This window comes from Balaenoptera physalus, assembly GCF_965194825.1.
Source record: "Balaenoptera physalus genome assembly, chromosome: 14".
NCBI classification, from domain to species: Eukaryota; Metazoa; Chordata; class Mammalia; order Artiodactyla; family Balaenopteridae; genus Balaenoptera; species Balaenoptera physalus.
In genome coordinates, this window is record NC_138893.1 from 62,416,902 (window position 1) to 62,432,274 (window position 15,373).

At 42.4% G+C, this 15,373-nt stretch overlaps 1 protein-coding gene across 1 annotated transcript in view; it reads left to right on the forward strand.

The window, feature by feature from the left end:
- The first annotated feature begins 1,601 nt into the window (after positions 1-1,601).
- The window catches only part of PRKG1 (protein kinase cGMP-dependent 1), a 1,231,494-nt gene continuing 1,217,722 nt past the window's right edge, over positions 1,602-15,373 (forward strand). Inside the window, exon 1 of the mRNA XM_082423704.1 lies at positions 1,602-5,065. Coding sequence (XP_082279830.1) covers positions 4,800-5,065 — 266 coding nt within the window. The 5' untranslated portion in view covers positions 1,602-4,799. The remainder of the gene's footprint in view (positions 5,066-15,373) is intronic.

A 15,373-nucleotide genomic window follows, 5' to 3' on the forward strand; every position in this document is an offset into this window, starting at 1 on the left:
TTTAAATGATAACATCTTGTTTTCATCTCACTGCATCTGAGCCTTAAAGATGCAGATGTGAGAACTGAATATCCATAAGTCCGATTTATAGTTGGGAAAACTAAGTCTCGGGGATGAAATTATTTGCCTGAAGTCCCATAGCACGTGTACCTCCATGTTTCAGGTTCAAGGTTCTTAATATATGGCAGAACTTGATTTCTACAATATTTAAGTACCATCATCTCTTAGTTTTATTTTCAGAATTCCTAGGAAAAAATTTTTTTCAAACCTTTAGACAGCTATCACAGAAAATTGTAAAAGGCAATGGTTTTCCCATTGCACGCAGCATGAAAAAGAACTCCACTTACACCAATAGGACCACATGGTGAAAAACATTTATGCATGCTTTTCTGTAGGAACATATTTTACAAGAAAACATAACCTATGCTACATTAAGTAAATTCAATACATTGAAACCAGTTTTGAAGTTTAACTGAGGCAACACTTCATTTGCTATTTTCATGTTCTGTGTGGTGGTTAGCATAGATGTGAGTGTATTTCAAGGCTTCAAGCTTTTATCTTGCCTAAGGTGTGACCACACTTTATGGTCACCAGAATATGATTTAGGTGACAACGTTGAAGCCACATCAAGTATGATGTAGAATTAACTGAAAATGCTCCAAGTTTCTGTTAATCACAAAGTCACTGTAATCTTTATAGGACCAACCAGACTCCATCATAAATCTTTCTTTTCAGTTTTAAACTCAGCTGAAGTACACAAATGGATGTTGTCTATAAAAACAGACTGATAATTTCAAAATGTAAGTCATAGGGAGAGCAGAATTCCATAGAATCTTTAAAGATAGAAAGGTGAAATGGACCCAAGGTGCCTCCCGCTCCCCATTTTACAAATGAGGGAAGTGAATCCCAGATAAGTTTAGGGATTTGCCTGAGAGCACACAGCTTGGGAAGTGACAGAGCTGAGAAATAAATATAGAGTTTTTGGATCCAGTCCAATACTCTTAGTTTACTAATTGCATCCCTTGATGGAAAATGTATTGTGTGCAATTTCCCACAAATACTGTCATCTTTGTAGCCAAGAGCGGTGTTTGGATGTAAGGTATTGAAAATAGATGGTTTAAATTCCCCTCATCTCACCCATTCCCAAAAACTTAGACCCTTGTCTATATTTTCATTTCCCCAAAACTTTCTCTGCACTCCTAATGCCATCCGTGGGACCTCACTCAAACCATCTGCACATGACTATTTTCTTCACTCTGGATCTTTGTAACATGCAACAAGGTCAGCGTTGTTCCAAGGGTGGGGCAATGGGAGTGGTCCACCCGCTCAACAATAAATGCAGCAATTGCTTGAACTTAGACCAATAATATTCTTTGCGCGGGGGAGGAGTATTTTATCACTGACATTGGTGAGAACTCCTGGCATATAGTGATAATAAAAAGCAGACTGATTATTAGTCCGTTTCATTATTATTATTGACTTTTTATGTATAGATACTGTCTTCCCATTGCCCCATGTGACACTGACCTGGATTAAAGGACAGGAATTCCCTATGAGCTACTCACATCCATACGGCTTCAAGTTCTTTAGAAATTGTTCCTTATTAGCGGGGTGGAGGTGGAGAGGCAAAGCGCCATCATAACATGTGAAGGTACCTGTACTTTTGAAACTGTATATGAAATGTATAATAGATCCCAAAGTATCATAAGGAAAACAACTTTGGTAAAGGGATTGGTTGCTGAGAAGCCAGAGTCTTAGATACTTATCTGAGCTTATATGGGATTTTAAATTTAGTGTGTTCTCATCAACAAAGAACTTCTAGTTTTGCTTGTCACTGGGCTCATAGAGAAGTGGACATTTTAATGTATTTCAGGTAGAAGCAGTATGCATGGGGATTAAGACAGCCTGGGTCGAATCTGGACACTGTGGCCATGGGCAAATTAATCTGGCTAAGTTTCTCCATCTATAAAATGAGAATAAATAATAGTACCTACCTTACAGAGTCATCTTGGGGATTAAACCCAGCTAGTCACATAAAGGGTTTAGCCCTGTGCTGGTGCATATTAAACACTCAATGGATATGTACCATCACTGTCATTATCTAGTAGCTAAAAGATTTTTAAATTTGTCATTTTTACAAATGTTTTATTCTGCCACAAAATTCTGTATGTTTTCTTTATTTCGTTCAAACATGGAACATGAAAACTCTCGCACAGGTATTTAAGGACCTAACCTCACTTCCCTGTGATTAAGATATTTATTTAGCAAATATCTCCAAGGGCACTAGATGGCGACCTTCTCCTTTAAGAAAAAAAAAAAAAAAATCTAAGGTTTCATTAACACTTTTTGCTTTGACAGTTGAAACTTTCTGCTACAGATTTAAAAGCAAAAAACAAAGGGTAAAGTCACATCTTTGAACACTAGAGTGTCAGAATCGTAGAATTTCTAGATTTTCAGGCTTCAAGCTAGGAGCAGCATGGCCTGGGGAATCCTGGCTTCAAACTTTTGCCCTTGGGTGATCTTGGACTTCACCTTTCAAGATCTCATTTTCCTCCTTTATAATATGAAGTGGTTGGGTTAGATCATCTTCAAAGTTGCTGACAGATTTAAAATGCTATGATTTTTAATAAATCAATGTATACTCTTCTACCAGTCTGTATTTTCTCAAGCATTCCTTGTGCTCTAAGTATTTCCTAAGCCAATGGACACGATTTAAGGTCACCAGGTGTCAACATTACCTAAGTTAAAACTGATTTATTAAAAAAAAATAAGATTAATTTTGGAAGATAGGGATGAATTTCGGGTTTTGAGATGTGTGTAAAATATTGGTCTAAAGGTTTCTTTTTTTAATAAGCAAGAGAAACATCTGAATATCTGCATTTAAGATTAGTATAAGGCTTGAAAATAACCTGTCCATTTAAGAATCATTTAACAACTATTTCTGTATCTCCCATAAATAAAACTGAACCTATGCCTAGATATTTGAAGGTGATAAAATTTTTTTCTAATGTATTTTTAAATGCCAATTATTTTGAGTGTTTCTAAAAGGATTATAGCCGATTGTTTATAGATAGAAGCAATAGAATAGTAACTATCAACAAGACAGAGAACTCCTTCTCAAATATGAGTAGATGAAGCCAGTCTTGAGCATCTGGTGTGATTAAAAATTCAGAAGAGGCTTAAAATGTTTTTAATTTAAAATAATCAGATGAGTAGAACTAACAGTAAATAATAAAGAAATCTTCAGAATAAAATATATTTTAGGGTTTATTTATAAATGAAAGTATACGCCTGCTTTTTCCTTTACTGAGGTGTTTCAGACAAGGTAGAAAGATTTTTTTTAATAAGTAGCCAGTGGATTGTACATTTATCTTTCTTTTTAAGGAAAATTACTCTTTCTACAAAAAGCCTTTGGTATCTTAGTTTGCATCCATTTTTTTTTTTTCCTTTAAAAAAGCCATGTTAATTTCTGGATCATTACCTGAGGAAATGCTCCTCCCACCTACCCAGACAAACTCTTAAACAGTGATTTATGTTGTGAAAAATGCTCCCTGTGACATATACATATACAAAAAATAAAGTGTAGGAAATAGCAAATACTCCGGGTTCAAATGAGTATAAAAACCCCTTTAGCGGAGAGTGTGGTGATGGATGCACAGGTGAGGGAGAAATACAGATAACAGAAGCTATTTTTCCCTAAGACAGGAGCTGGTAGGGTGAGCCAGCAGTTTAGCACTGGTAGCCCCCAATTCGCAACCATATAAGATGGTATGGTGATATAATTTGGATGCTCAATATACAAGTATTAACTGTAGCAGATGAAATAGAATCCAAACTCTAAGAAGTGTACGATGGATGCATGGACCTTTTTTTCTTTTCGGTAAACATTGGCTCATTACCCGATGAGTAATTCATCCAACTTACCCACCAACAATTTTAGTTTACTATTTCCACTAAAATTTTATGCTGAGAACACCTGGAACTGCGAGTGCTCTGTCATTCTTATTACTTGGGGTCACAACCACAGAACTTCCCAGTTAGAAACACACACACACCCCCCCCTTATCATCCAGAGCAGAAGTAAAAGGTGAAAACAAAGATGAACTCACGCAGGTTATTGTCTAAAGGCAGTTTAATATTTATGAAATGTCTCACACACACACACTCACACACACACACAAACGCACGCACACACACCACAAAGTCTTTAGGCTCCAGTTACAAGCGCTGCGTCATCTGCCAGATCACATGGTAATTGTTGCTATTTCAAGGATCAAGTGGCATAAAGCTCTCCCCTCCACCTCCACCCCACCCCTTTCCTTTGGTACCATACAGCGTGCAAGAGTGATTATTATGTGATGAGGTGAGACCAGGCTCACTGGTCTAACCCTCCCAGCTAGAAAGCAGGCTCTCGGTGGGGTGGCGCGCGCGCCGTGTTCTCACGAAGTGATTGGGAAAGGGGGACGGGGGAGGGGGTCTCAGGGGAGGAAGGGCAGCTCTAATTGGTTTCTCAATGAAAGATAATCACCTATTCCCCGGAGAGACTGGCGATTAGCACTCTGCCTCTCCTCTCCTTCGCTTTTAGACTTCTCATCCTGCCCTCGGTGCTTTTAGTCCCTTCAGCAGAGGCGGATCGAAGAAAGCGGCTCCTCGCGCCGCACTAGGAGCGGCACCGCTGCGCTCGAGTACTTAGCGCCCGTTCGCTCGCTCACTCCGCGCTCGCCTCGCCCGGCTGTCGTCCCAGCCGCCGCCGCCGCCGCCGCCCGAGACAAAGTTTCGCGGAGGGGCTCAGGGAAAACATGAGCGAGCTAGAGGAAGACTTTGCCAAGATTCTCATGCTCAAGGAAGAGAGGATCAAAGAGCTGGAGAAGCGGCTGTCAGAGAAGGAGGAGGAAATCCAGGAGCTGAAGAGGAAGCTCCATAAGTGCCAGTCGGTGCTGCCCGTGCCCTCGACCCACATCGGCCCCCGGACCACCCGGGCACAGGGCATCTCGGCCGAGCCGCAGACGTACAGGTCCTTCCACGACCTCCGACAGGCATTCCGGAAGTTCACCAAATCCGAAAGGTAGGCGCCGGGGCTCGACGCGGAGGGCCGGAGCGGGGCCACCCCTCGCGGCGGGCGGGCCGGGTGGCCGTCCTGGGGGGGGCTGGGGGCTCCGGGCCGCGGCGGCTCGGGGGCTGCTCGACGCAGGGCGCCCCTATAGTTCTCCGCAGCGCGCCGAGTGGGGGCTGGCCCTCGCGGGCCGGGAATGGGAAGTGTTTATTTTTATTTCTGCCCATCACGTGCTGTGCTCGTCTCCGCCGGGCTGGGAAAGGCGAGCTCCTCGGGGAGACGCGCCCCTGCGGCGGGGTGAGGTGGGGTGGGAAGAAGGAGCGTGGAAAGTTTTGTCGCGCCCGCTAACTTGGCCGCTCCGCACGCGGCTGCAGTCGCGCGGTCTTTCCTTCGCGCACCCCTGGGGGGGGGGGCGCCCGCGGGGGACAGAACCCGGCCCATCCCCGGGCCCGGAAAGTTTCCCGGAGGTGACCCCTCAAACCCAGGCCACAGGGCATGCTCAGTGCGCCGCTGGAGCCTCTTGGGAGCGGCGACGGGAGGCTGGACAGGGTTGGGTTCAATTTAGGGACTGAATTTGCCCGGAGCCCAAGCCCCGCTGGGAACGCGCGAGGGGGGGGGGGGCGGGGGGAGGCGGGACTGGGGTGCGTCTCCGCGGCAGGAATCAGCCTCTGAGGGTCACTTTCCAGGCAGCAAGCGATGTCAGCAGGAGACTGTAAAGAAACCCCACTTTCTGGATGTTCCTTTGCTCAGTTTGTGTCCCTTCCAGAAGCGCCACATCTTGGGCTGCCCAGGGCTTGGAGGCGGTTCGGTGACCTTGCACCTGAAGCAGGTTTGGGGCTACTGGTCAGCCCTGTCCCAGGGTGGATAATGCCCCCTCCTTGTTTGTCTTCCTTCTGAGTCTCTCCCTGGAAAAGCTGGGATGAAGAGGGAGGGGAGCTATTTCTCTGGACGCCTCCAGGCTCCTTCCTTTCCTTCTCCCGGCACGTTGAGAGCCAAGTCCTGACAGTTCAAAGTTGTGTCGCTCTTTGGTGGTGTGCAGAGGAGGCCGGGCGATTTTGGCCACAAGGAGGAAGCTTTTGCTCTCCACTGGCCGCCTTCACCGGAGAAGGCTGATCGATTGGCTGCAGCATTAAAGCGCCTCTGGACATTACGGAGAGGAAGTGCAGACTCCAAAGCCCATTACTGGCTTTTAGTCTCTGGAAGTGCACGGCCGAAAGTGCATTTCTCAGGATATTGAGTATTCCATTAGGCGTGCCTTCATGCCCACCTACCTCTTACCCCTTCCCTGTTGTTAGATCACTTGGCGTCTGAGTCTGGGGCCCTCAGGGGACCCGTACATTAGTCCTTCCCCCTAAGCTCTCTGACTTTGAGGCCAGTACTTCTAAAGAGCATGTCCTCTTGTATGTCTCCATCCAGGCCAGTTGCAGGGCTCTGGATGTCCGCCACTCCTCCGCTGCACCCCTTCCTTGTCTGTTTCAGTTGTGTACTGATTACAGTGTTTGTGTGTGGGAGTCGGGGAGAGGGGAGCAAAGGAGTCTGGGTAGGGGTTGAGAGCTGTTAGAAAAGGGCCAGGAGCCGGGAGTGGGTTGGGGGAGAACAACAGGAATCAGGCAGAAGGGATTCACCTTGGGAACTGCAGGCCCACGCTAAACCAACGTCTCGAGGGACAGCTTTCAGATTTCCGGAGCGACGCTCCACTTATAAAATGACACCGTGCACATAGCACCTTTTGGCCCAGGCTGCCTTGGAAGTCCCTATCAAATGGAACAATGGCATTCTTACTTCTCTCAGGCCAAGACTGCAGTCAGAGCTAACATTTGGCCTTGCCCTTGGTTGGGAAGCTGCTGTGTCTTGCCTCAGCTGAGCTGCGCATTCCTCGGCCGCTGCCCTGCCCCGCTCTCAGCAGCTGGAATCAATCTGCCCACCTCCTGAAGAAGCCACTTCATCAGCGGTCACCCGGCAGCTGTTCGCCTCCTAGGGCTGACCGGCTGGGGCTTTATCGCATTTTTGAAATTTCAGATCTCTGTGTCTGGACTGTTCCCCTCAAAGAGTAACCAGCACCACCTCGTAGCAAAGAGGAGATTTCACCGGGGTCTACAGAGGACAGGAGAGGAAAGTGTCTCTCCCAGAGTCCACTCTCATTCAGGAGCTAGCTCTCAAAGAGGCACTTTTATTTTCCTTGATAAGAAATCTCTCTAGGGATGAGAGGCGTTTTTGTGTGCACTGAGAGGAAATGGCTGATCTTTCATACGTACACATCATCTTCCTTTTTTTTATTCCACCGCCCCCCCGCCCCCCCGCACACACACTCTCGACGTTTTCGGGTTAGGGGTAGGAACTTTCATCAAAAGAGTAGATCATGCGCAGTAGAGGTCGGTCGGGCGCGTATTTGTGTCTGCAACAGCTAGCTGAAGTGCTTTTCTACTTCCTCTGTGCGCTGATTTACGCTGGGACTGAGTGTAAACTTTTTCCCACTCAGCACTTAGCTTTATACTTTCAAATGGAAGCGTGGAGTGTATTTTCAGCAAGCTGACTCATTAGAGTTTAAAGAATTTTGACAGGTATAATATATGGGCATAGTAACCTCTGGAATTAGGTACTCATCCTAGCATTTAAAGAGACAGTACTAACTTAATTATCATTGGTGAGACACCTTATTTTGGCCAAGAAAAGAAATAATTCAAACAGTATATCTGGGACACAACATTTAACAGCAAACAAGATGCTTTCAAAATAAAAGTGTATTTGCTAATTTTCAGATATTTGGATTTGGGGAGTAGACATTCCATCAGCTTGTGCATCCTTTGTTAAAAGTTGTACCATCCTGATGCCCTTACTGGGGCTGAAGGAGACTGCTTTATCACAAAGCTAATGTTCAATTGCAATTGCTGTAGGATTTAGTGATAGCTATTCATGCTATGGGTTTGTTTCAAACTTTACTAGGACACCCAGTTTTTATACTAACAAGAAAAGAAACATATTTTGAAAGTGTAGGAATTGTTTGGTGGGCAGAATGATAAAAGAACTTTTGCCTGTAACCACTGTTTTAGAAAATGATTGTAATCTGAAATATTTACATAATCGGTGGTAAAAATATCTTCAGCATTTATTGCAGTGGAAGGAAATGGGAGAATTCACCGACTGTTGTAATCAAGTCAGTCCAATTAGCCAGATTTCCATGCGTCCACAGAGGGTATAATGCACAATCTCCATTAAGAATGATCTAAGTATCTAAGGAATGCTTAGATGAAAATTATACTAGGGAAAGGGAAGATCTGAGCTCACAGCGTAAGTATCAAGTGTACAGTATGATGATCATGTTTAAAAAGAAAACATCCGACTTATTGCAGCCGTCATTTTCAGGCCCCTTAGAAATGCCCAGTAGAGATCAAGTGATAATCACTGAAAACTGTAGGCTGTTTTGGATGACGATGATGATACTTTACCGAATAACTGAGTATTTCACATGGTTTTCTGTGAACTTCTGATTCCCTGCATGCATATATTCCACATCAAGAATTACCTAATATCCTAATTCTCCCCCTTAACTTTTTATACATACCTAAATTCCTTATTTTGACCACCCAGTTAGCTCAGAAGACTGCATACAGTTGTTGTTTTTTAAGTTAGCTTAAGCAAAGGCTGGAATCAATATTAATCTGTTATGGGAATAATATATTGTATTCCAAGCCACTTGAGCTATTCCTGTCACAAATCCCTTGATTCCTGATGATGTAAATTCTTCCTCAGGAACTTGTACCTTCTTCCACTGGGACATGGATGCTTTGGAATGGATGCCCCAGAAAACTCTTTGCCTTTTGCATCTCTGATTCATTTCAGCTGGTTTAACCTTCAGACTAAATCAAGGGATTTGGCCTAATTTTGATATAAGCAACTTCAGTGAAATGAGCGGGTACCGGTGGAATTCTGGGCCCAGCTTATTAATTGTTCACATAGAAAATACACAATGCTTTAAAATAGCGATGCTAAGAATAATAAAGAGAGCTAATCTTAGTGATGTTAACACAGTGCTAAGCTGTTTACTTTCAGTAGCTCGTTGTTTTCTCCCAGTGGTCCTAGATCACATACGTACTTTTCACGTGGACTCTGAGGCTTGAAGAAGTTAATTCACTTACCTAAGATCTCACAGCTAGGAAATGCCAGACATGTTTGAAACCCCAATCTTGCAGTTTTTAGAGCCCCAGTTCTCAACAGTTATATTCTATAGCCTTGGAATCTGGCCAGTTCCATCTTACTAACTGGTGAATCCTTCCAAATAGGAAGAAAAGAACCTGCCCTAAATTAGAATAGGATTTTTTTTTTTTTTTTGAAAAGTCTTAGAGCCAGCACGAAACTGACCTTATGAAAAAGTGACCAATGAGCCCTTGTATCCAGCACGTACGCCTTGGGTGTGCTGTGCCAGGCCAGAATCTCCTCTGGGGAGGAGCGGCCGTCCCGCTCTGGGGATTGTCATTTCCTAATCATTCCCTCTTCTTCCTTCCTCACTCAACTTCTCTAGCTCAGTGTCATGTCATAGGTGGCGCCGATGAATAGTGCAGTTAGGAAGGATGTGAAAAGGATCTTGGTTGCTGCCTTTGGATACCATTCACTATACCCTTTGCCTTTTGCCTTACAGACCCCTCCTGCTGATTCCTTCATCCCTACCAACCCTTCCATCCAAAGGAATTTATTACTACCTGACAACATACCAATATGTTAACCAGTTATCCTTTCTGGATTAACACAGTAATGTTTTAACAGGAGCTTCTGGGAGAGGACATTCGTTTAGTTTACTCAGAGGAGTAATATTTATGATGAGAGTTGAAAGGGAGAAAAGCTGAGGAGGCGAGGGGAGGATTTTTAGGCAGGCTTGCTTGTCAAGATCCTTGTGTCTTGCCGTGTGTAATTTGAAGAGGACGGGTTCCAAGCATAAGCACCTCACACCTACATTCAGTCAAAGAGGTACAGGAGGTAGATACTACTCTGGTTTTAGTGATGCGAAAACTGAGCAAATCATTACTGAAGTGCCTTTTAAAAGATCTCGGAAATGGGACCAGAAAGACAATGTAGGTTTCTTAATTTTGCATCAGTACCGGAGTTGGTCAATTGATATCTCCAAGTTATTATCTATTTATACTTATTATTTAAGACATATCCACTTTGCTTTGGTGTTGGTTTGGGTTCTGGGATCAAGTACATTTTCCAGATATATTTGTAATACACCAGGAGTTCTTGTTCCATCTGAATCCTTGATACATGTATAGGTTGCAAGTTTTCATTTAATCATGCGTTCATTAGAGATTTGACTGACCCTCATGAAAATATTTCTAAAAGACCTGAAAAAACAAAAGATGTTCTATCTTTTTCCTCTTTCCTTACTGAGTGGCTGTTGCCCAGTGCCCTTTCCCCACACTGTGTAGGAGATGCTGAGGGTGCATTAAAACCCTTTCTTTTGATAAGATTTTCAGGTGATTTCATAGCTGCTCTGAGTAGGAATAATTATTTTCATTTGCCACTGAGAATTTGCTTATCAGAGTTCAGGACCCTCTGTTATCTCAGATTCTTGTAGCTCTTGGAAGTTACTGTGAGTTCTGAGATAAACCAGGGATAGCATATCCTGTTTCACAAAAGTGAAAGCTCAGAAGTTTGGAAATTGTCAAAAATGACTACTAGCTTTGTTAGTGTCCTGTGCTGTTGGATCCCTGAAGAGAAAAGGGGCTATATGTTTATGTTTATGTGTATGAGTAATGTGTATGTATATGAGTATGTACATATATGTATACACACACACAAATTGCCGATTTATTCAGTTTATGATTTTATACTTCTTATGGTAGTTATTATTCTGAACCTCCTCTAGTTTGGCCCAATCAGTTTCTTGGGGAAAGGAGGATTTACTTCTTGGTCTATTATCATGAAATAGATGACAGCATCTTGCAGCTTGTCAAATGCTTGTGCTTGGTATTAGACACACAGTCCAATACTGTCTCCCAGAGCAGGGTACTAGAACCAATCTCTGTTGCTTCTTATCGAAGTACTTACTACCTCCTGCTTTTACCCAGTGATGATTTTTTTACCTTCTTTTTCTTTGTTCTTGGATCTGCCTGTGTTGTGCATCTCTCTTTTGGGTCCCTGGTTCCTCTCTTCTAGCTTGACATCTGGAACTCCTGCCAGATCTCTCATTTGCAAAACTCATACAACCGCAAACGTAGAACAGAGGTCTTGTTCAGAGTAGTACTCTAACCTTTTAAAATCTTTCATGTCTTCAGATATTTCAGATTTTTTAGATGTTGTACAATTTGAATTTCCTAAAGTTTTAAAAATAATTGCTCATATTGAAAATATACAATGCTTTAAAATATTTCTCAATGAAAAATAGATATTTCCAGAAAATGTGTATCTTTGAAATAAATTTGTTTTATTATATAAAGGCCGATAGAACTAATCTCTTTCCTGTTGTTCTGAACAACAGATTCCTTTTAAAAAACTCTTAACCTTACTCTGCACTACTCCCTAAACATTGTTGGTGGATCGCAGACTTCAGTGTACGTTATGTTGCTTTTATTTTAAACATTTTCATATTGGTTTTTTATGTGGGCATATAATAGAAACCCATGCTACCTTAGAAAATAGTGGAGTTTTAAATTCAATCAATATAAAGTTTATATTAGCTAGAAAGTTGTAAAATACTTTCTGTAATTTGTCCTGTCCAATGTGTTGGCTGTGGGGTTAACCTTTTTTTTAGTGCATGTTGATTTGACATATTCTTGGAAATTAGTCCTAAACAGTCAACATGTTGATACTAAGAGTCGATTTGGGTTGATTTTATTATGTGAATGAGCATGCTGATAACACTTTGGTGTGTAAGGGGATAACATGCTGATTTCATCTGAGTGTTTATTTAATAAATGAATTTGCCTTAATAAGGCAAATCCAGTAAGACATCTGCTGTAATTACCTTGTTAGGACTTAGTTTGAATTTTTTTTTCTTGTGATAAAGATTCTACAAGTACAGTTCTTTTTTTTTTTTTTTTTTAAATTATATATATATATTTATTTATTTATTTATGGCTGCATTGGGTCTTCGTTGCTGCACGTGGGCTTTCTCTAGTTGCAGCGAGCGGGGGCTACTCTTCATTGTGGTGCGCGGGCTTCTCATTGCGGTGGCTTCTCTTGTTGTGAAGCACGGGCTCTAGGTGCGTGGGCTTCAGTAGTTGTGACACGTGGACTTCAGTAGTTGTGGCTCGCGGGCTCTACGTGTGCGGGCTTCAGTAGTTGTGGCATATGGGCTTCAGTAGTTGTGGCTCGTGGGCTCTAGAGCACAGGCTCAGTAGTTGTGGCACACGGGCTTAGTTGCTCAGCAGCATGTGGGATCTTCCCAGACCAGGGCTCGAACCCATGTCCCCTGCATTGGCAGGCGGATTCTTAACCACTGCGCCACCAAGGAAGTCCCAAGTACAGTTCTTAAATTATGCTCTCTGACTTGTTGCTAGTTCAAACTGCTCCTCCTTTCTAGGTCAATTTAGAGAGCGCTTCAAAATGTGTTTTAAATCCTCAGATGTGTCTTTATTTGAACACTTTGACCTCAAATGCTGCAAAAAATGCTACTGACAAACCTTATAGGGAATCGTAAAAGTACTTGTATATTTGCCTCTTACAAATAATTTTAGGTCTGTTTGTTCAACTGTATTGCCTGATGAGCAAATCCAAAGCCTTTGGGTAAATGTTAGTATTTTTCTTGATGACTTTCATTGCCCTCCCGGTGTGGGTAATGTTAATTTCATGTCTCACAGGACCACCAAGGAACTTCACTACATATGCTAAAAATTCTCAAAATAGAAAATTCTTTTATATGTTAGGCTGTAAACCCCTGGGTAGAAACCAGGTCTGTTTATAGTAAAAATTCCAACCCTATACAACCCTCAGCTTACCATACATTTCTCTTCCCACGTGCTAATTTTCAGAGGCAGGGTAAGAACAGCACATATCTAGAATGTATTAAAAACAAACAAATTAAAAAAAAAACCCCACCCTGAAACCTTCTAGAGGATAGAACCAATTCATATTCAATTCAGTCTCCTCTCAGAGAATAAGTTCACTCTAAAATATTCAGGACAAAATTTCATGTCTTACTTCAGCAGATTTCAGCTGTGGTGTCATGGCGCACAGTGGTGTGTGTTTGATTAGCTGTAAGGTTAAAATGAGTGAATAATAGGTTAAAAATCAAACTTCATGAATTATTTGCTTCTTAGGAAATAAGGTTGAGTGCATTCACAGGCACCTCCCTAGGGATGGTTTTTGACTTGCATCCGATTGGCTTCCCCGACTGGGAAGATGACAAATATATGGCAGGAAATTGCACGGAACCCACAGTCGGTCTTTTCACAAGAGTGTGTTGCACGTGAGAACTCATCCATCCCGTGAGTCACTGCAGAAAAAATGTTTGAGAACTTCTGATCTGAACTATGGCTCTAAAATATCAAAATCTTGATGCTGTGACACTTAAAGCTACTTATCTATAAATTATGGTTGTTAGATTTACTGTACTCTACTTAGCATGTATACATCAGAGCCCCATTTCCCAAAGTGTAATGTTCACATATTGGTGGCGTCAGGGATGCTTCTGGGTGGCACACAAGTTAATTTATTTTATATTAACAGTAAGGAATTTTAATGTACTGAGGGAAAAGATGTAACAATCACATTAAATCTATGCCATGTGGCTACTGTTGCTTAGAATAATGCTTCATTTTAAGGGTTCATAGATTTTAAAGGAAAATAAAGAAAAATACAGATTGTGAATAACATAGATATAAATAACACAAAAGAGGGAAAGATGGTTTTGTTTTGTCTTGTTTTTTTAATTTATTTTTGGCTTTGTTGGGTCTTCATTTCTGTGCGAGGGCTTTCTCTAGTTGCGGCAAGCGGGGGCCACTCTTCATCGCGGTGCGCGGTCTTCTCACTATCGCGGCCTCTCTTGTTGCGGAGCACAGGCTCCAGACGCGCAGGCTCAGTAGTTGTGGCTCACGGGCCCAGTTGCTCCACGGCATGTGGGATCCTCCCAGACCAGGGCTCGAACCCGTGTCCCCTGCATTGGCAGGCAGACTCTCAACCACTGCGCCACCAGGGAAGCCCGGAAAGATGGTTTTAAAGTCATTTTCAACAAGGAATGAAACAGATTGTTTCCATCCTCATCTCCTCCATGTTGTGGAAGATTCTGGCTAATCGAGTTCTCACTATACCTGTCTTTGGGTGACTCCTTGGATAGCTGTCTCTAAGTTTCTCCACAGGAATTGGAGTGGGGACATAGAGTTAGATGGAAAAGGTGGTTTTTATAAAATATACTCTTGCTCTGATGGTAAATCAGTCTGGTTAAGAATTACTCACTTTAATGTATCATCAGAGAAATGTGTGATTTACCCCCAGATGTATGAATTCCTTTGCCATGCCACAGCAGGGCCCATAGGTGAAGGGGACAGTTGGGAAGTAATAAAGGGATGCCAGGCCTCGGGTCTCCATACAGCCTGGGGTTGCTGGGAAGCTCTCTCTTTCCAGAGTGTGTCCCCAGGGCTCCTCCTTGGATCCTGAGAATCGGTATCTGTGGCTGTGTGGCATCTTGTAGCCAGAAATACAGGGTGCTTTTTTTCTTTCTTTCTCTGTAAAAGTACAATTTGGAAAAAGTTTGGAAGGCAAAGTCTTTCATAAAATACGCATATATTTTCCTATAATCTGTATTCCCTTTACTTGTAGGAAACTAGATTAATCTAAAAGATAAATATTTGTTTAAAAAGTATTATTGTTAAAAGAATGGTTTTGTGGAAAAATGAGAAAAATATAAGGAGAAAGGAGGGAATATATTACAGGCAGGAGGAGGAATTGGCAACAGTCCGTTCTTCTTTCAGAATATAGTGCAGGTTGTCTCCCTACCTACTTAAGAAAGGGACTCATTAAGGTTTGGATATAGGTACCCTCCAAAGGGTAGGGGGAAAAGGAAGGTGGAGGGAGAGGAAGGGAGGGAGGGAGGAAAAGAGAGCAAGCAGGAAGATTCCAAAAATTACCACAAGATGGCAGCAGGAGTATAATATTTAGCAATTGTACAACTAGTAGTTTGGAACGTCCTTTAGTTGAATATTAAAATATATTCTCAAACATTTAACTTTCTTTTTTTATTGAAGTAAAATTGATTCACAATATTATATTAGTACAGCATGGTGATTCAATATTTTTAGAGACTGTGCTCTGTTTAAAGCGATTGTAAAATACTGGCTATATTCCCTGTGCTGTACAATATGTCCTTGTAGCTTTTATACATAGTAGTTT